The sequence below is a fragment of the Mustelus asterias genome, chromosome 8, assembly GCF_964213995.1.
Source record: "Mustelus asterias chromosome 8, sMusAst1.hap1.1, whole genome shotgun sequence".
NCBI lineage: Eukaryota > Metazoa > Chordata > Chondrichthyes > Carcharhiniformes > Triakidae > Mustelus > Mustelus asterias.
The window spans coordinates 77,804,406-77,823,946 of record NC_135808.1 but is presented as its reverse complement, the minus strand read 5'-3'; the positions used below and the strand labels follow the sequence as shown (position 1 = coordinate 77,823,946).

The following is a 19,541-nucleotide window of genomic DNA, read 5'->3' as shown; positions in this document are numbered from 1 at the left end:
GATAATTGCCTGATCATGTCCTGTCCACAATAACCAGGGCAAACCCAATCTAGCAATTACTGCCCCTGCAGTCTACTCCCAATCATTAGCAAAGTGATGAAAGGTGTCGTTAACAGTGCTGCCAAATGGCACTTAATAATAACTTGCTCGCTGACGCTCAGTTTGGGTTCTGCCAAGGCCACTCAGCTTCTGACCTCATTACAGTATTGGTCCAAATGTGGAGAAAAGAGCTGAACTCCAGAGGTGAGAGTGACTGCCTTTACTATCAAGGAAGCATTTGACCAAGTATTGCATCAAGGAGCTATAGGACACTGAAGTCAATGGAAATGGGGGGAAAACTCTCCACTGATTGAAGTCATAACTAACAGAAAGGAAGATAGCTGTCATTATCGGAGGTCAATTGCCTTAAACTTGGGAAATTGCTACTGGACCTCCTCATTGTTCATGGCCCAACCAACTGTTCAAAGATCTTCCCTCCATCATAAGGTCAGAAGTGGGGATGTTCACAGATAATTGCACAATGTTTAACACCATTTGAGAGTCTTCAGACACTAAGAGTCCATGTCAATATGCAGAAAGACCTGTACAATATTGTCACCAATAAGTGGCAAGTGACATTTATACCACACAAGTGTCAGGCAGTGGCCACCTCCAGCAAGAGAGAATCTAACTATCGCCCTTTGACATTCGATAGCATTACCATTACTAAATCCCCCATTATTAACATCCTGGGGGTTACCATTGACCAGAAACTGAACTGCACAAGCCATATGGACACTGTGGATACAAGAACATGTCAGAAGCTGGGAATTATGTGCAGACTAACTCACCTCCTGACTGCTGAGAGCTTGTTCCCATCTATAAGGCACAAGTGAGGAGTGTGATGGAATACTCTCCAATTGCCTAGTTGGGTGCAGCTCCAACAATACTGAAGAAGCTTGACACCATCCAGAACAAAACAGCCTTTTTGATTGGCATCCCAATCATCACCTTAAACATCCACTCCCTTCACCACTGAAACACAGTGTACCATCTGCATGCACTTCAGCAACTCACTAAGACTCCTTCAATAGCACCTTTCAAACCTGAGATCTCTGCTGCTTAGAAGGACAAGGGCAACAGATGCATGAGAACACTATCACCTGCAAGTTACCCTCCAAGCCGCACACTATCCTGACTTGGAACTATATTGCAAATTTTCACTGTTGCTCGGTTAACCTGGAATACTCTTCATAACAGCATCGTGGGTGTTCCTACAACACCGAGACTATTGTGGTTCAAGAAGGCAAGTCACCACCACCTTATCGAGGGCAATTATGGATGGGCAATAAATTCTGGCCAAGTCCGCTATGACCAAATCCCACAAGCAAATTAAGAAAAGATATATATATATATCCAGCACTACCAGAAGGACGTGGAGGCGTTAGAGAGAGTGCAGAGAAGGTTTACCAGGATGTTGCCTGGTGTGGAGGGTCTTAGCTATGAGGAGAGATTGGGTAAACTGGGGTTGTTCTCCCTGGAAAGACGGAGAATGAGGGGAGATCTAATAGAGGTGTACAAGATTATGAAGGGTATAGATAGGGTGAACAGTGGGAAGCTTTTTCCCAGGTCGGAGGTGACGATCACGAGGGGTCATGGGCTCAAGGTGAGAGGGGCGAAGTATAACTCAGATATCAGAGGGACGTTTTTTACACAGAGGGTGGTGGGGGACTGGAATGCGCTGCCAAGTAGGGTGGTGGAGGCAGGCACGCTGACATCGTTTAAGACTTACGTGGATAGTCACATGAGCAGCCTGGGAATGGAGGGATACAAACAATTGGTCTAGTTGGACCAAGGAGTGGCACAGGCTTGGAGGGCCGAAGGGCCTGTTTCCTGTGCTGTATTGTTCTTTGTTATAACTGCTATGAAGAGAGTAGATTCACCGTTTTGCTGTCATGTATGTCCAACAGGTCAAAGCTTAAGCCAATGGTGGTATTCAAGAAAAGGGTCTTCCCAAAACAGCAATTCCCTAAAGAAGTAGTCATTCATGTTGAAGGATGAATGGATGAAGGTGCTTTAAAAATATAGCTGAGGAAAGTTTAGTGTATCTGTTCAGGAGGATTGTGTGAAGAAAAATGTCTTTGCATCTGGGACATGTTCAGATCACAACTTGTCGATGATTTTGTTGCTTAAATTAAGTTGCAAAACACTGATATTGCAGTGATTCTTGGTTGTCCAACCAGTATTGTTCAATCATTGGATAGGTCTCTCTAAACAAGTCCTTCAACAAAATTATGAGACAAAAGTGGAATGACTGGATGATTGGAGGAGACAAAACATTCACCAGAGAATATGGGCTCATTTAACTTTTACAATGACCAAACTCTTCCTTATCATAGTTATACTTTACTCTGTCTCTTAAATCGATACTTAATTCACCAAGAGTGATTTTTAACTCCTTTTTTCCTCCAGTCAGATGACTTCTAATCCCTGGACTGACTTCTATGGTGTAGGTTACCCTGGAAATCTTTCCCTCTAGCCAAAGCTAAATAAATCTTTCAGCTTCATTTGAACTGTCACAACCTTGGTTTCTTCACTCCTAGTGCTGACTCATATCTGTATTTTGCATGGTGAATGATAAGAAAACTTGCTACCTCTATCTCTTTGCTCTCTCTTTCTTGGATTCTGCAAACTGATCCTGTTTGTGAGGTTCAGTGATATCTTTAGGAAAACCACCCCAATCCTACTGTGGCCTCCATGAACTCTTGCCCTCCCAAAGCCCATCTCCACAGCAATGTTTCAGATAGAAATACTAATTAATTATCCTCTTCTAGACCTCATCCTATTTCGGAATTAAATAGGCAGATTTAACTATAACCATTTACGAAACCTCACATTTCTAATACCTCCCTGGAACTAGGAGACTAAACAGTCTATCCATCATCAGCGGAACTCATCTGATCACTGTTTAAAGGTGTGAACATTTTGCACCTTGTTCCCAGCAAGGCAACCTGGGCCCCCCAATTTCATGAAATACCAAGCCACCCAGACTTGTCAGCAGAATTCAGAGCCAGTTGCATGACCACCCCACTTTTCCTTCATTTTGTTCTAAATGAAAGAGACAGTCTCAAAACATAATCTTACAAACATAATGTTTGTAACAATATTTATACCTGTTTCATATTTGTGGTTAGGTATTCTAACTTTATTCTATAATTCAGAAAATTCCAAAATCGGGGAAGGCACAGGTCCTTTCTGGATTCTGGACTGGAGAGGTTACAATGTACTTGCATATCTGGGCAACTACAAACAATCTCATGGGCAGCTATAGGGCTCACTTACAAATGTAAAAATGAGCAAAGTAATAAGAACATAAGAACATAAGAAATAGGAGCAGGAGTAGGCCATCTAGCCCCTCGAGCCTGCCCCGCCATTCAATAAGATCATGGCTGATCTGACGTGGATCAGTACCACTTACCCGCCTGATCCCCATAACCCTTAATTCCCTTACCGATCAGGAATCCATCCATCCGCGCTTTAAACATATTCAGCGAGGTAGCCTCCACCACCTCAGTGGGCAGAGAATTCCAGAGATTCACCACCCTCTGGGAGAAGAAGTTCCTCCTCAACTCTGTCTTAAACCGACCCCCCTTTATTTTGAGGCTGTGTCCTCTAGTTTTAACTTCCTTACTAAGTGGAAAGAATCTCTCCGCCTCCACCCTATCCAGCCCCCGCATTATCTTATAAGTCTCCATAAGATCCCCCCTCATCCTTCTAAACTCCAACGAGTACAAACCCAATCTCCTCAGCCTCTCCTCATAATCCAAACCCCTCATCTCCGGTATCAACCTGGTGAACCTTCTCTGCACTCCCTCCAATGCCAATATATCCTTCCTCATATAAGGGGACCAATACTGCACACAGTATTCCAGCTGCGGCCTCACCAATGCCCTGTACAGGTGCATCAAGACATCCCTGCTTTTATATTCTATCCCCCTCGCAATATAGGCCAACATCCCATTTGCCTTCTTGATCACCTGTTGTACCTGCAGACTGGGCTTTTGCGTCTCATGCACAAGGACCCCCAGGTCCCCTTGCACGGTAGCATGTTTTAATTTGTTTCCATTGAGATAGTAATCCCATTTGTTATTATTTCCTCCAAAGTGTATAACCTCGCATTTCTCAACGTTATACTCCATTTGCCATATCCTCGCCCACTCACTCAGCCTGTCCAAATCTCTCTGCAGATCTTCTCCGTCCTCCACACGATTCACTTTTCCACTTATCTTTGTGTCGTCTGCAAACTTCGTTACCCTACACTCCGTCCCCTCCTCCAGATCATCTATATAAATGGTAAATAGTTGCGGCCCGAGTACCGATCCCTGCGGCACGCCACTAGTTACCTTCCTCCAACCGGAAAAACACCCATTTATTCCGACTCTTTGCTTCCTGTCGGATAGCCAGTCCCCAATCCACTTTAACACACTACCCCCAACTCCGTGTGCCCTAATCTTCTTCAGTAGCCTTTTATGGGGCACCTTATCAAACGCCTTTTGGAATTCCAAAAACACCGCATCCACCGGTTCTCCTCCATCAACCGCCCTAGTCACATCTTCATAAAAATCCAACATGTTCGTCAAGCACGACTTTCCCCTCATGAATCCATGCTGCGTCTGATTGATCGAACCATTTCTATCTAGATGCCCTGCTATCTCCTCTTTAATAATGGATTCCAGCATTTTCCCTACTACAGACGTTAAGCTGACCGGCCTATAGTTACCCGCCTTTTGTCTCCTTCCTTTTTTAAACAGCGGCGTAACATTAGCCGTTTTCCAATCAACCGGCACTACCCCAGAATGCAACGAGTTTTGATAAATGATCACTAACGCATCCACTATTACCTCTGACATTTCTTTCAATACCCTGGGATGCATTCCATCCGGAATAAGCCCAAGAGTGGAACACTGGCATATGATTATTGTCTAACAAATGTGATTTAACAATTGAAAAATATGTATCCTACACTGCAATAGAAATTCATTAGGTAGTAAATATAAAAAGCAAAAAATACATGTTTTGTAACTAGATGATGGGATGGGTCTAATTTGTATTCTACATAACCACCTTCAGCATTGGCGAAGTCCTTAATAAAAATAGATTTTATCCAGCTAATGTTGCTTGTGACTACCTATACATCATTTTCATATCACCATTGTCATATGCACCAGTATATTTCTGACATTTTCTGTTCTTTTAGGAGTCCTCGGGGAATTAAGTCTATTGCTAAAGATCAGTTGCGCAATCTGAGAAATGATCTAAAAGATTGGCATGAGGTGAGTGGTTCATCTGAATTATTTGATTTTTATGGGTTTTTCCATTATGATTCAGTCAGTCTCAGCAAATAAGATGACTGTTTTATAAAATTTGATTCATTGAACTAACACTGAGGCTGTATTTTACACCCTTGCTGGTGAACTTGAAAGCAGAGGGACATGTGAAATCCAGCAGATGGACTTTACATTGCCTACCCATCCCACCTCTGATCTGTCTAAAATTTACAGGAAGCAGGGTTGGCATCATGTGGCCTGCCCACCCTTCAAACTATTGAGGATCTTATGTGGCCAGTTAATGCCACATAAAGGCCTCATCCCCCTGCTGGCAATCTTTTATCTGTGGCAGGGGTGGGCCCAACTCTTGTGGGAATCACAATTGCTTTAGCTACATGACTGGCATATGGGTTGAGAGGACAGACCTCCTTTGCATGCTCCCCTGGGTCCAATGGAGACAATCTCCACCCCAAGGTCATCTTGCGCTTGACCTCTTGAACGGCCCTTCATCCCACTTGCCAAAGCCAGGTGAGACACCTGACTCCTTGCCTTTTGACTTCCTTTAGTTCCTATAGTGACCACCACACCCAGTGGCACTGTACGGACTACAGAACTGTTGACTCTTTGATTGGCTGGCAGCTACCTAAGATGAGATTTCCTACTGTGAGGGGGGTGGAGGTCTCACCTGAAAGCAATTAATTCTGTGTTAAATTGCTGAGGGGCAGACGCGCAGGGGCAGGCTTCCCCCTGACGTTTTAGTTGGGGTGATGATGTGGGGTTGCGGACACAACATGGTGCCCTGTAAAGTCCATCTCTGTATATTTACTGTAAAGTTGTCAGGCTATGAGGAAAATCTCATGAATAAAGGGCAAATTATTACATTTTCAAAATATAAAATCTCTTTGTGTGTACATCCTATTTTTATCATTCCAGTCATACTTCCATCTCAGTAATTATCACAACTTTGTCACAGATTATCATCTGTGTTTTTGATTGCGGGAGAACCCCTGTTATTAATTATATATCACTATCCGAATACAAAAAAGGTCCTAAAACAATAGGATCATGGCTGATCTAACACTCACAAAATCCACTTTCCTGCCTTATTCTCCCACTGATTAGAAAATGTTCAAAGACTCAGCCTCCATAGCTTCCTAGGGTAAAGGATTCCAAAGACTCACCCTTCTTTGAGGGAGTAAATTTGTAATAGCAGGAGGTATCAATGAGGGGCTGCTATAATCACAGGTTATTTATTCAGACAACAACAAGGTAAAACTATATACATGACAGCAACTATAATACAAGTCTTTACTCCTCGACTCCCAGGCTCACACTGAGGGTCCCCTTTTCCACAGACCTGGACGTTTTCTTCCCATTGGCCCGAGGTTCACACGCTCCCGAGTAATAAGTCCTGGACAGGCCACGTACTCCATGAACAATCACCCCTTAAAGTGTCACGCTACCACAAAGTTGTTCCTCAAAATCATCTTAACTATGCACTTCCTTATTCTGCAACTATGTTCTCCAGTCCTACACTCTTGTAGTAATCTTGTATGTTTCAGTCACATCTCCTCTCATCCTTCTGAACTCCATGGAGTACAGACCCAACCTGTTTAATGTTTCTTCATATGGCAGTCCCTCCATACCAAGATCATCCGAGTAAATCTCTTCTGTACTGCCTCCTATGATGATATATCTTTCCTTAAATAAGGGAACTAAAACAGTGCACAGTATTCTAAATATGGCCTGACTAATACCTTTTACACTTGTAGCAACACCTCTCTAATTTTATACTCCAGTCTCCTTAAAATAAAAACCAGCATTCCATTTGCCTTCTCTATTACCTTCTGCACTTGTGTGTTAGCTTTCTGGGTTTCATGAACATGGACACCTAAAGTCTCTTTGTGCTACAGCTTTCTGTAGTTTTTCTCCATTTAATAATAATAATCCACCTTCTCATTCTATCTTCCAAAAGAAGCATTCTCACATTTTCCCACGTTGAATTCCAATTACCAATTTTCTGCCCACTCACTTAATCTGTCAATATCTCTCTCTAAACTATTTATATCCTCTTCACCTTGCCTCCCACCCCATTGTATCATAAGAACATAAGAACTAGGAGCAGGAATAGGCTATCTGGCCCCTCGAGCCTGCTCTGCCATTTAATAAGATCTTTTCGTGGACTCAGCTCCACTTACTCAGCTCACTATAACCCTTAATTCCTGTACTGTTCAAAAATTTATCTATCCTTGCCTTAAAAACATTCAATGAGGTAGCCTTAACTGCTTCACTGGGCAGGGAATTCCACAGATTCACAACCCTTTGGGTGAAGAAGTTCCTCCTCAACTTGTTCCTAAATCTGCTCCCCCTTATTTTGAGGCTATGCCCCTGAGTTCTAGTTTCACCAGGCAGTGGAAACATCCTCCCTGCTTCTATCTTATCTATTCCCTTTATAATTTTATATGTTTTTTTAAGATCCTCCCTCATTTTTCTAAATTCCAATGAGTATAGTCCCAGTCTACTCAATCTCTCCTCATAAGTCAACCCTCTCAACTCCAGAATCAATGTAGTGAATTTCCTCTGCGCCCTCTCCACTGCTAGTACATCCTTTCTCACGTAAAGAGACCAAAACTGTACACAGTTTTGGCCTCCAGGTGTGGCCTCACCAGCACCTTGTACAGCTGCAACATAATGTCCCTGTTTTTAAACTCCATCCCTCTAACAATGAAGGACAAAATTCCATTTGCCTTCTTAATTACCTGCTGCACCTGCAAATCAACCTTTTGCGATTCATGCACAAGGACATCCAGGTCCGTCTGCACAGCAGCATGTTGCAATTTTTGACCATTTAAAAAATAGTCCATTTTGTTGTTATTCCTACCAAAATGATGACCTCACATTTACCAACATTGTACTCCATCTGCCAGACCCTTGCCCACTCACTTAAATAATCAATATCCCTTTGCAGACTTTGTGTCCTCAGCACACTGCTCTACCACTCATCTCAGTGTCATTTACGAACTTTGACACACGACACTTGGTTCCCAACTCCAAATCATCTATGTAAATTGTAAACAACTGCGAATTTGGCCACAGTATTCTCTGTTCCTTCCTCTAAGTCATTAATATATATTGCGAAGAGCTGTGGTCCCAGCACTGATCCCTGTGACACTCCACTGGTTACTGCTCTCCAACCTGAGAAAGACCTTCTTATCGCTACTCACTGCTCCCTGTTAGTTAGCTAATTCTCTATCCATGCGTGAATATTCCCTCATTTTACCTCCATTGGCTTTTAAGCAGGTTTATTTAGGAGAAAAGCTCCCTGCCCCATGGTGGATTTTCTTGTAGTGGAGGTGGTTTGGCATTGGCTGCCAGTGGCATCTTCCAGTCCTGTTGTAGCCAATGGCAAGTTGCATGTCTTACCCATCTCAACACCGGGAAACCAATGGTGGGGGTCGACTTCGGCGGGACCATAAAATTCCTCCAGCGGGAAGGGCTGGAAAATCCCTTCCTACAACGTATCACAGAAGATGCTCACAAATTGAATTAGTTCACTAAAAGGGATCTTTCACTTTTTCTGGTTACAAGGCAATTACAGATGAGAAAAACTATTTTGCTTGCTCTTAGGTCTCTACCCAGAAAGTTCAATGGTCTCCCAATGTGGCATTTATTTATTTCTTAAAGAACTTCATGCTTTTCACCGGTTATTTGGAAGTCTATTTCACATACCAATCATTCTTTATAGGAAGATAAACTTTCAGACCTGCAGCTTTTATTAGTTTGAACCTGTGTCTCTTTGTTCTACTTGCAATTTAATTTAAGTAATTTTGAGGATTGACTTTTTTTTTACAGTTTACCATCATATTTTGTAAGATCAGCTCGCAGTTGCCTCATTTCAAGACTGAAACTCTCAAGTTTCTTATAATCTTTTCTGATAACTCAAATTTCTAAAATGAGATGTCAGTCTTTGACCTCTGTCTGCATAGCTTCTGGTGCTTCAATGTCTTCATGTAACTTGGTGGCAGTATTCAAGGTGTGGGCAGGGCAGTGTACAATAGTTTGAGCATGAACTCCTTTGATTTGTACTCCTCCCAAGCCACTTTCAACCTATGTCTTAAAATTGCCTCCAATTCTATGTATTCTCATTTTCACTAATAATCTCTTGTGTGGAAACATATCAGGGAAGCCTATATAGGCAACATCCAAAGACACTACCTCCTTGAAGTGAAGATTTTAAGAAAATATTCCTGTTGAATAGAAAGTGTCCTGGCTTCCCAGGTCTGGGATGAGATAATTGAACCTCATTGTCAAATGGGCTCTGAATCGTAACTTTCCACAAACTAGCTTGCTTAACCTTGATGCACATCTTCAATGAAAAAGCCTGTGGCATTTTCTTAAATCTGTGCAACTTCACTTTGGTTTGAAAACATAACACTTAAATGTAACTCAAATCTCACCTTTTTCCACCATAAGCATTCTTCATCCCTGAATGACATCCTTTGTCTTATGTCCACAACAAATTTGTCAGTATCTCTTTTGCCCTGACCTATCCCTGGTCTTCTATTTTGTCCCACCACCTCTGCCCCTTTCCAACATCATAATTCTGTACATTTCTACCATTCCTCAGTTCTGTAGAAGGATCATTTAGATCCAAAACATTAACTCTGTTTCCTTCTGCAGATTCTGTCAGACCTACTGAGTTTATTCAGTGTTTTCTGTTTTTATTTCATATAGAGACTCAAACATCAGTAGAGTTGAGTCTCCTAATACATTTTCCTTGGTACCAACAGATTTGAATTATTAAGATTGACTACCGTTTGTCACACCATTTTGTAATTTCCTTTCCATGTGGTACCTCCATCAATGGCGCGTAGATACAAACTGAAGTGTTACATTTGTGATGATCAAGTATTGGTCGAAAATGAAAATGCTGCTTAAATTAGAAATGTTATTTAATTTAGCTACGATCTAGATAAAACCCTCTAATTTTTCTGACAAGAACTATTTTTGTTTTCTTTAGCTCATTACTGAAGATTATGCAAGGTATGAGGGGTCATCATTCTTAACTACACAAGAAGCTCTAACGGATATAGTCCAGTTGCAACACGATTGGACAGATCTCAGCCTAACATTGTTTGAGCGTCATCGGTGGTCTGCTGAGAAAATGCCTGAGGAGATAACTATGCATGAATTAAACAACACTGTGACAGCACTCTCTCAAAATCTTACCCTGAGGCTGACGGGGGAAAATGGTATTCCAGGAATTATTTTATATATACATATTTTCATTCAAAGGCTTTGTGGAATATCTACAGCTGATGGTTAAGGAATTACCTCAGGTTTTTTGTCTCAGTAACTCAGTCAATGAATGGCCCCAGAGAAAAATCACTGATCTGCATCCTTTCTGAAAGTTGTAATTGAACCATCCAAAACAGGGAATTCACATCCAAACAAATATGCAGCAGCTTTTATAGATGAGGCTTCTTGCATATGATGTTGGAAATTAGGCTTTTAGGATGTGTTTAGACATGGTGATGGTGTTGTAAATTGTTCTTTATCATGCTACTTCATTTGCTTTACTGGAATATTCTGTCCATGTTTGAACCCGCTATGGTTGGAATCAATTTCTTCTTTATCTACATACCTCTAACCTATTCTTTATTAATTTCACTTGATGACATTTGAAATGAAATTTGAGAAAAATAGGTTACATGGCTCTTTAAATTTATCTTTTTCCTTCTCCCTCATTATTCAAATATATTTTCTCCTGGTAAGCACAGGTCTTTAGAGTACAAAGAAAAATGTTGATCATTATTATACACATGCTGGTGTAATGGACAGAATGCATTACCCCTGCCTTTCCGGAGAGAACAATCCTAGTTTATTCAATCTCTCCTCTAGCTAATATCCTCCATACCAGGCAACATCCTGGTAAATCTTTTCTGTACTCCCTCCAAAACCACCACGTCCTTCTGGTAGTGTGGCGACCAGAATTGGACATAGTATTCCAAATGTGGCGTAACCAATGTTTTATATAACTGTAACATAATTTGCTAACTTTTATACTCAATGCCTTGGCCGATGAAGGCAAGTATGCCATATGCTTTCTTCACACTTTTTCCACCTGTGCTGCCACTTTTAAGGATCTGTAGACCTGTACTCTCAGATCTCTCTGCGTGGTTCTGCCATTTAGTTTATAGCTCCCACTTGAATTGGATCTATCAAAATGCATCATCTCGCATTTGTCTGAATTAAATTCCATCTGTCATTTCTCCGCCCAATTTTCCAGCCTATCTATATCCTGCTGTATTCTCTGACAATCTTCATCCCTATCCGCAACTTCAGCAATCTTAGTATCATCCGCAAATTTGCTAATCAGACCAGTTACGTTTTGTTCCAAGTCATATTACAAGCAACAGAGGTCCCAGCACTGATCACTGTGGAACGCCACTAGTTACAGACCTCCATTCAGAAAAACATCCTTGCACCGCTACCCTCTGTCTTCTATGGCCAAGCCAGTTTTGAATCCATTTAGCTAGTTCACCCTTGATCCCGTGTGATTTAACCTTTTATACCAACCTACAGTGAGGGACCTTGTCAAATGCTTTACTAAAGTCCATGTAGGCAACATCCACAGACCTTCCCTTGTCAACCTAAGGTATTTCACCATGGTAAGGAGTATAGTGGATTACATATTTCAAAATTTTTAATATGCAATGTGACTTGTTTAATTTGCTACCCTTGCAGATGAAAGGGAAAATGGCATTAGTATTGCTTAAGGTTTTAATCTGGACTTCCATTTAGCGACCATATGCTTGTAAGCATGGGAAAAGAATCCAAAAAATAATTGCATATTCAGTGTGTTCAGATTATCACACCATGCACATTCTTAAGAAGAAAAACCTACATTTATATACTTTATTTTATATCGTGTATTTTATGACTTCCAGGATATTCCAAAGTACTTCTACAACAATTCAGTGCATTTAGAGTGCATTCACTTTAGGGGAGGCCAGTATACACAAAGTAAGGTCCTACAAACAGCAATCCGGTAATGACCAGATTATTTGTTTTGGTTATGTAGCTTGGAGGATAAATATTGGCCAGAACACTGTTCTTCTTTGAGTTTTGTCATGGGATCCATTATCCAATACTTACACCTGAGAAGGCAGACGGGACCTCAGTCTATTTGAAAGGTGGCACTTTCAATGGAGCGGCAATCCCTCAGTATTGTACTGGAATGTCATCTTGCATTATATGTTTATATATCTGTGGGATTTCTAAATCAAAGATCAGAGTGCTATGACTGAGACAAGACTGTCACCTATTATTTATATCTACTTAGAACATAGAACATAGAAAGCCACAGCACAAACAGGCCCTTCGGCCCACAAGTTGCGCTGATCATATCCCTACCTCTAGGCCTATCTATAGCCCTCAATCCCATTAAATCCCATGTACTCATCCAGAAGTCTCTTAAAAGACCCCAACGAGTTTGCCTCCACCACCACCGACGTCAGCCGATTCCACTCACCCACCACCCTCTGAGTGAAAAACTTACCCCTGACATCTCCTCTGTACCTACCCCCCCAGCACCTTAAACCTGTGTCCTCTCGTAGCAACCATTTCAGCCCTTGGAAATAGCCTCTGAGAGTCTACCCTATCCAGACCTCTCAACATCTTGTAAACCTCTATCAGGTCACCTCTCATCCTTCGTCTCTCCAGGGAGAAGAGACCAAGCTCCCTCAACCTATCCTCATAAAGCATGCCCCCCAATCCAGGCAACATCCTTGTAAATCTCCTCTGCACCCTTTCAATGGCTTCAACATCTTTCCTGTAATGAGGTGACCAGAACTGCGCGCAGTACTCCAAGTGGGGTCTAACCAGGGTCCTATAAAGCTGCAGCATTATCTCCCGACTCCTAAACTCAATCCCTCGATTAATGAAGGCTAGTACGCCGTACGCCTTCTTGACCGCATCCTCCACCTGCGAGGCCGATTTAAGAGTCCTATGGACTTATTATGATATTAACAGCTTGAATATGTTACAACAAAATAAGGCATCAGGTGATGCAGTGAGGATTATCTTTTAACTCCAGCAATTGTGGCTTAAATTGGGTCACATTGATGGAACAAATGTCTTTGCGCCAACTGTAAGAATCTTGTATGAAATTTGCTCTTTTCAGTTCATCCCTGTTCACAGTACACATGGAATTTATTTGTGTTTGTTAATATTGCAGATAATTTAACCTGGAATTATTTTCATAGGCACTGCTTGGTGTATAATGAAGCTACAAGACATGCTTGAATCTTCCTGGGTTAAATTCGACTATGCCAATCTGGATGACATAGGAGTGGTAGAATTTGATTTACTGAAGCTTAATGAGCAGTTTCCCACTTTGATCAAGCTACTGGAAGATGCAATGAATCTGGCAGCAACACCTCAAACTGAGGAGGAGAGAAAGAATGAACAGCCATACATCAGGTATTATTAACTGCACAGATTTACTTTGACGAAAAATCATCGACCTAAAGCATTAACTCTGCTCTTCACAGATGCTTAGTATTTCCAACATTTTTGGTTTATATTTCAGGTTTTCAGCATCCATGGCACTTAGATTTTGTTTACTTACCTATTCTTTTCAAGACCACTGGGTAGCAGTTTTCACAGAAAAATGAATGGAATTGGATTGTGCAAGTCCCAAAACTGATTAAAAACCAGGATTTGCATCTAGTAAGATCAGAACATGACTAAATCACCATCAATGATGTAATCACAAATGGATTTAATCACATAATACCAGTTCCAAAACACTAAAAATTGAAAAAAGTTCCAAAATATTGTGATGTCAAAAGGGAACTTGGTTTATTTACTAACTTTAAACAATCAGGCCAGGCTGATTTTAAAGGGACTTAGGTTCTCACTCAATTTTTCTGCTTTCTTTTAATAAGGGCATCCACTCTGATTTTATCGGTATAAACTTGCCTAAGCCTTTTGCAATGTCATTCTGAAGTCAGGTATGGATTGTTGCATGTGCGCTCTTTAAATTGACTTTCTGATTTCCTCTCATTCTTAGCAAGAGGCATTTGCAGAGTAAACAGCTTAGATTGCAAATCTATGTTTGGAGAAAAAGAAACATGTGACACTCTATTAAACAATGCATTGATCTTCTCATAAACAAGATATGCATAAGCAAATACCACCTCGCTGCATCTTGGTACTAAAACAATTTTCCTTAATGGTGTAGATGTAATGGTAAAAGTGTACTAGCAATGGTAACAAATTGTGTTTATATTGCACCTTTTAACATCATAAAATTTCCCAAAGCACTTCACAGGGACATTGTAAAGCAAAATTTGATATTGAGGCACATAAGGAGATATTAGAGCAAATTACCAAAAGCTTGGTCAGAGACTTTGGTTTTAAGGAGCAGTTCAGGGATTCTGACTTTAGGCCCAGGACGCTGAGTCGGGGCTGGCAATGGTGCATATTGAAAAGACCAGAATTACAGGAACATCTTGGAAGCTGGCAGAATTGGAGGAGATTGAAGGGATAGGAAGAACAAGTAATAGGTGGATTGGAAAATAAGGTTGGGAATTTTAAAATTGAGGCATTGCTTAGCAAGGAACCAATGTAGGTCAACAAGCACGGGGGTGATGTTTGAATGGGACGTAGGACACAGGCTGCAGAGTTTTGGATAACGTCAAGTTTACAGGGGGTAGAATGAGAGAGGCCAACTATGATTTAGTTGGAATAGTCAAGTCCAGAGATATGCAGTTTTGAGGGTTGAGGTTTTCAGCAACAGTTGAATTAGAGTAGGGGCACACGTAGGGCAATGTTACAGTGGTGGAAATAGATGGGCTTAATAATTATGTGTCTGAATGTTCATTTTGGGGTCAAGTATGACATCAAGGATGCTCACAGTCTGGTTCAGCCTTAGACAGTTGCTAGGTTGAGAGATGGAGTCAGTGGTTATGGAGTTTGAAGCAGTGTCCAAAGGCTTCCCAACTTCAGTCTTCTCAATGTTTAATTGGAAAGACTTTATGTTTATCTAGTATTGGATGTCAGACTAGTAGTTTGACAACTTGGAGACAGTAGAGGAGTCAAGAAATGTGGTGGGGGGGTAGAGCTGAGTGGATAAAATGATAAGGGCAGCATGTAGAGGAGAAATAGGGGAGCAGGCATAGACCCTTACGGGACAAATTTAATACTGAGCTAGAAACTTTCCTCATCTTCAGTTGCCAGTCAATGATACTTAGCTGATTTCAGCCAGGATAATAGTAACTCCAGCCAAGTATAGTTGACCTTGTTCTGAAATGGTCTTTCTTATCTCTGGACTCTAGATCTGGTTCTTGGTTACTGAACGTGTACTCTGGTACTTGTTTAATACTTGTTTATTAGTACTACTTCTAAACAGATTACAGAGTAAGCATGTGGCTTCTGGCATAGTGTTCCAACCTCTCTCTTTCTCCTGTCTCTACCTCTCTCTCTCTCTTTCACGAGTAGCAAGCTTATCACATGACTGGCTGATGTCAGTGATACATCATCATCTTTGTCATACATTAGCATATTCCACCTGCTAACCCTTTATACCACACCTCTGCCTAAGTATGCCATCCAATTTTTAATGAGGTATGAAATTATGGGCGCAATCGTTCCGCCCCGTTGCTGATCGATTTGTGTAGGAAATTGGAGTGGGAGGCTAAAAATGCGAATCGCACCCGGCATCTGGCTGTTCGCAATCCTCCCAGGCCATTCTTGCCATCATAATTAGCCTCACACCCAGGAAGGGCTCAAGACTGATTTAAATATGTATAAAGTAATTTTAATGTTATTAGTGAACCTGGGACCGAATGGTCCAGGCTCACTTATCTTTCCGACCTTGCGGGTGGAGGTCCTCACACAGATGGTGCCCAGCAAAGGGGATCTGACATGATGGTCTCACTGGTGGGACCGGAGGCCATTGAAACTTCCAAGGGGAGGGGGTAAGAGTAGGGGCGGGAAGTGCGCACCAGGTAGTGCCAAGGCGGCTAGGCCTGATGCGGTCGGGTTTGATGGGGGCAGGGTCTGATGGGGCAGAGCCAGTTGAGGAGTGGGTAGTAAGTTAGGAATAGAGGGAAGGGGTGGAGCTCTGCATCGGGGGATGGGGGCTGGAGATGGGGTTGGCAGTCAGGGCCAGCGATCAGGGGGCTGGCTATTGGGATGGCTGGTTGCGAAGCCAGAGCCCAGTGATTAGGGGGAGGGGGGGCTGAGAGGCCGGAGGCTGTCGATCAAGGTTGGGAGATGGGGGGTGAGAGGGGGTACTGCCAGCCTCTCTGGCACGATTAGGCTTCGCCCCCTCACTAGAGCAAAACCCTCCAAAAAATTGACAATGTGTGCGAAAACTGCGTGGGGTAGCTCACTGAGAAAAACGGAGTGAAACGCTTAGATTTTCAAACTTTTGTGACACTTAGAATTTTTTTAGGAAGATCAGCCCCTGTATCTTTAACTATTTACATTATATTTCTGTAACTCCTGTTTGAAACCACTGATTCTACCCAATTCCAACTTCTACACTTTCCCACCCTCCCCAAGTCACAGTTCTGAGAGATTCAATCTCCACTGTATTCTTGGCCGTTGGAGCCACCTTCTTTGATTTGGAGAATGTCACCATCATCATTAGAATGGGACAGCAATTTGGTGGCTTTATTGGAAAGCAGAGTATTGGTTTCAGGATAGCTGAACTGCAAGGACAATGAGATGAGGACTTTTCAACAAAAGACTGACCCAAGTGAGAAGATTGAAGAGCATTGACCTTTGGACTCTTTGGGACTAGTGGTGAAGAACTCAGGACTCTGAGAAAGTTGTCATTCCCTGGGAGCTTCTTTCTTAGCAAGTCCCTCAGGTCTGAGGATGACTTGCTTCCAATCTAAAAATGAGTTCTCAGTTGACTGAGGAGTCCGATGTATGAACTACAGTCTCTATCACTGGTGGATTGGATGGTGGTTGGAGGAGTGGTTAGATGGGCTGCCTGGGTTGTTACGTGTTCCTTTTGCTATTGGTTTCAGCTTGCTCTTGGCCATGAAACTCAGGCTTTTCCTGCACTTTAGGTGGTCTTGGGCCAGGGTTCCCAGGTGGAGATGTTGCACTTTTTCAAGAGGGCTTTGAGGGTGTCCTTGAAGTGTTTCCTCTGTCCTCATGGGGCTCACTTGTCGAATCTATGAGTAGAACACTTATTTCGGGAGTCTCGTGTCAGACATGGGAATGGTATGGCCCACCAGTGGAGTTAATCGTGCATGGTCGATGCTTTGATGCTGGGGATGTTGGCCTGAGCGAGAACACTGACATTGGTGCGCCTATCTTGCCAATGGATTTGCAGGATGTTACGGAGGCAGCATTGATTGTATTTATCCAGGGGTCTGAGGCACCTGCTGTATAAAGAGCACACCTTTGAGCCGTATAGAAAGGCAGGTATCATTACTGCTCTGTGGACCATGACCTTGGTGTTGGGTCTGGGGTCCTGGTTTTTAAACACTCTTTTCCTCTGGTGACTGAAGGCTGCATTGGCACATTGAAGTTGAACTCGTAGTCAATGTTTACCCTTTCTGAAACCTTCTTCTTCATTAATAGTTTTATTCCTCCTCTGAAACACCTTTGATGAAAGTTCAACCAGCTTTTGCAACTTGAATTCACCTCTCCATTGAGAGGTGCAGGCTGCCTTTAGGAAGTGCAGGCCAACTGTGATTTGTGTTTTTGTGACACTTCCACCTGGGTCCCCTGCTAAGCTTGTAGCCAGTTAGCAGCATGTTCAAAACTGGCTGCAAGCCACAATCATTTAAATGAGCAGCCAGGAAGAGGTTTGTGTGTAGCATGCATTGTCTTGACTAGACACATGGTAATCGTACATCATGGACCCTGCACCCATTATCAGGTCATCTTGGAATTTGGATTGAGCGAGCTTGGTCATTTTTATTTGTCCTGTGTCTGCAATAATTTTAGCTTTAAATATTTTTCCCTGTACCAATCTCTTGCTTCTGAAAAGATGATAAATTTTAAAATGTATCCTCTTTCAGAATTTATCAACTGTTAATTACGGAACTGTCTTTTAATTAGGTTTACTAACCATTACTTTTCACTGGTCATTTTAATAAAATAAAGCAAGCCTGTATGATTATCACGCTTTTATTCTTCTAACAGAGACTCACTTTACAGACGAAAGCTAAAACTTAATATTGTTACAAGATAAATATTAACTTTTTCCTTGTAGTCAGAAGTTAATTAAGATTTTCTGAGAGGTCTGTTGTTTTTATTTTTGGCTGCTAATGGACATTTTGAAGCTGCACAGCAATTCAATGTCTCAGGTTGGAACTACTCCTTTGGTAAGTATCAATATTATCTGAATTTTTTTTTGATAAATAGCTTGCTGTTATCTCTGATCATCGTGTGTAGTGAGATATCTTTCACTGGAGAAGTTTTCTTGGCATTTTAATTATGCTTGAACTATTACTGCAGTTATCAATATTGATATGTTTCCATTAGACTTCCCAAGCTCCATTGTGAAGTATGCATCCTTTAGATAGACTGGTTGGCTAATGGGCAACAGCAGTGGCATTGGTGGGAGGATGAACGGCGAGAGAGGGCAGCAGGTCATGCTCAATGGAACTATTACCATTTCCCCAGGGTGGTGTCTCAGCAATTTATACCCCTAGCTGGGAGACAGATTGGTGGGCTGATGTTAGCCCTTGCAAACCCCTTTGAGCTTAGTTTCTGCCTTTGTTTCCACTGCCAGGATCCTGTGTCTCTGGAGCTCTGCAGATGAGTTTTCTTAGCTTCTTGATTGAGGTTGTTTTAGAGCAGAAATTCATTGCTGGTGTCCTTTTCTTGATTTCTTCAGTCTTTTTACAGAGGATGTGGACTTTGATCCCCCGATGTCACTGTGTTTTGGTGCATTGTTGCTACCCGTGGTATATACACTGCTTAGACACCATGAAGCAGTCTTGTAGAAATTACTAAGAATGTTTTATTAACGACATACATATGTGTCAGGTACAGGTATGGAGAGGACTCCAGGGCATGGAGTTGCATGTTGCTCCCTAATTCTACACTGCTTTGATATCTTGGTCATGTTCTTTCTTACATCACTAGTGGGCGGTATTGTACTGTGGGACACCAAGGCTAGATTGGCCACATACACTGGGGAGCCCTTATGTATTGTTGGGACCACTGTAACCCCATGCGTAACGCATGGGCAACAGA

General features: G+C 42.0%; 1 protein-coding gene across 1 annotated transcript in view; it reads left to right on the top strand.

Moving 5' to 3' along the window:
• The window catches only part of axdnd1 (axonemal dynein light chain domain containing 1), a 177,422-nt gene that overhangs the window by 85,452 nt on the left and 72,429 nt on the right, over nucleotides 1–19,541 (top strand). The window contains exons 15-17 of the mRNA XM_078219193.1: nucleotides 5,237–5,312; nucleotides 10,327–10,558; nucleotides 13,574–13,790. Coding sequence (XP_078075319.1) covers nucleotides 5,237–5,312; nucleotides 10,327–10,558; nucleotides 13,574–13,790 — 525 coding nt within the window. The remainder of the gene's footprint in view (nucleotides 1–5,236; nucleotides 5,313–10,326; nucleotides 10,559–13,573; nucleotides 13,791–19,541) is intronic.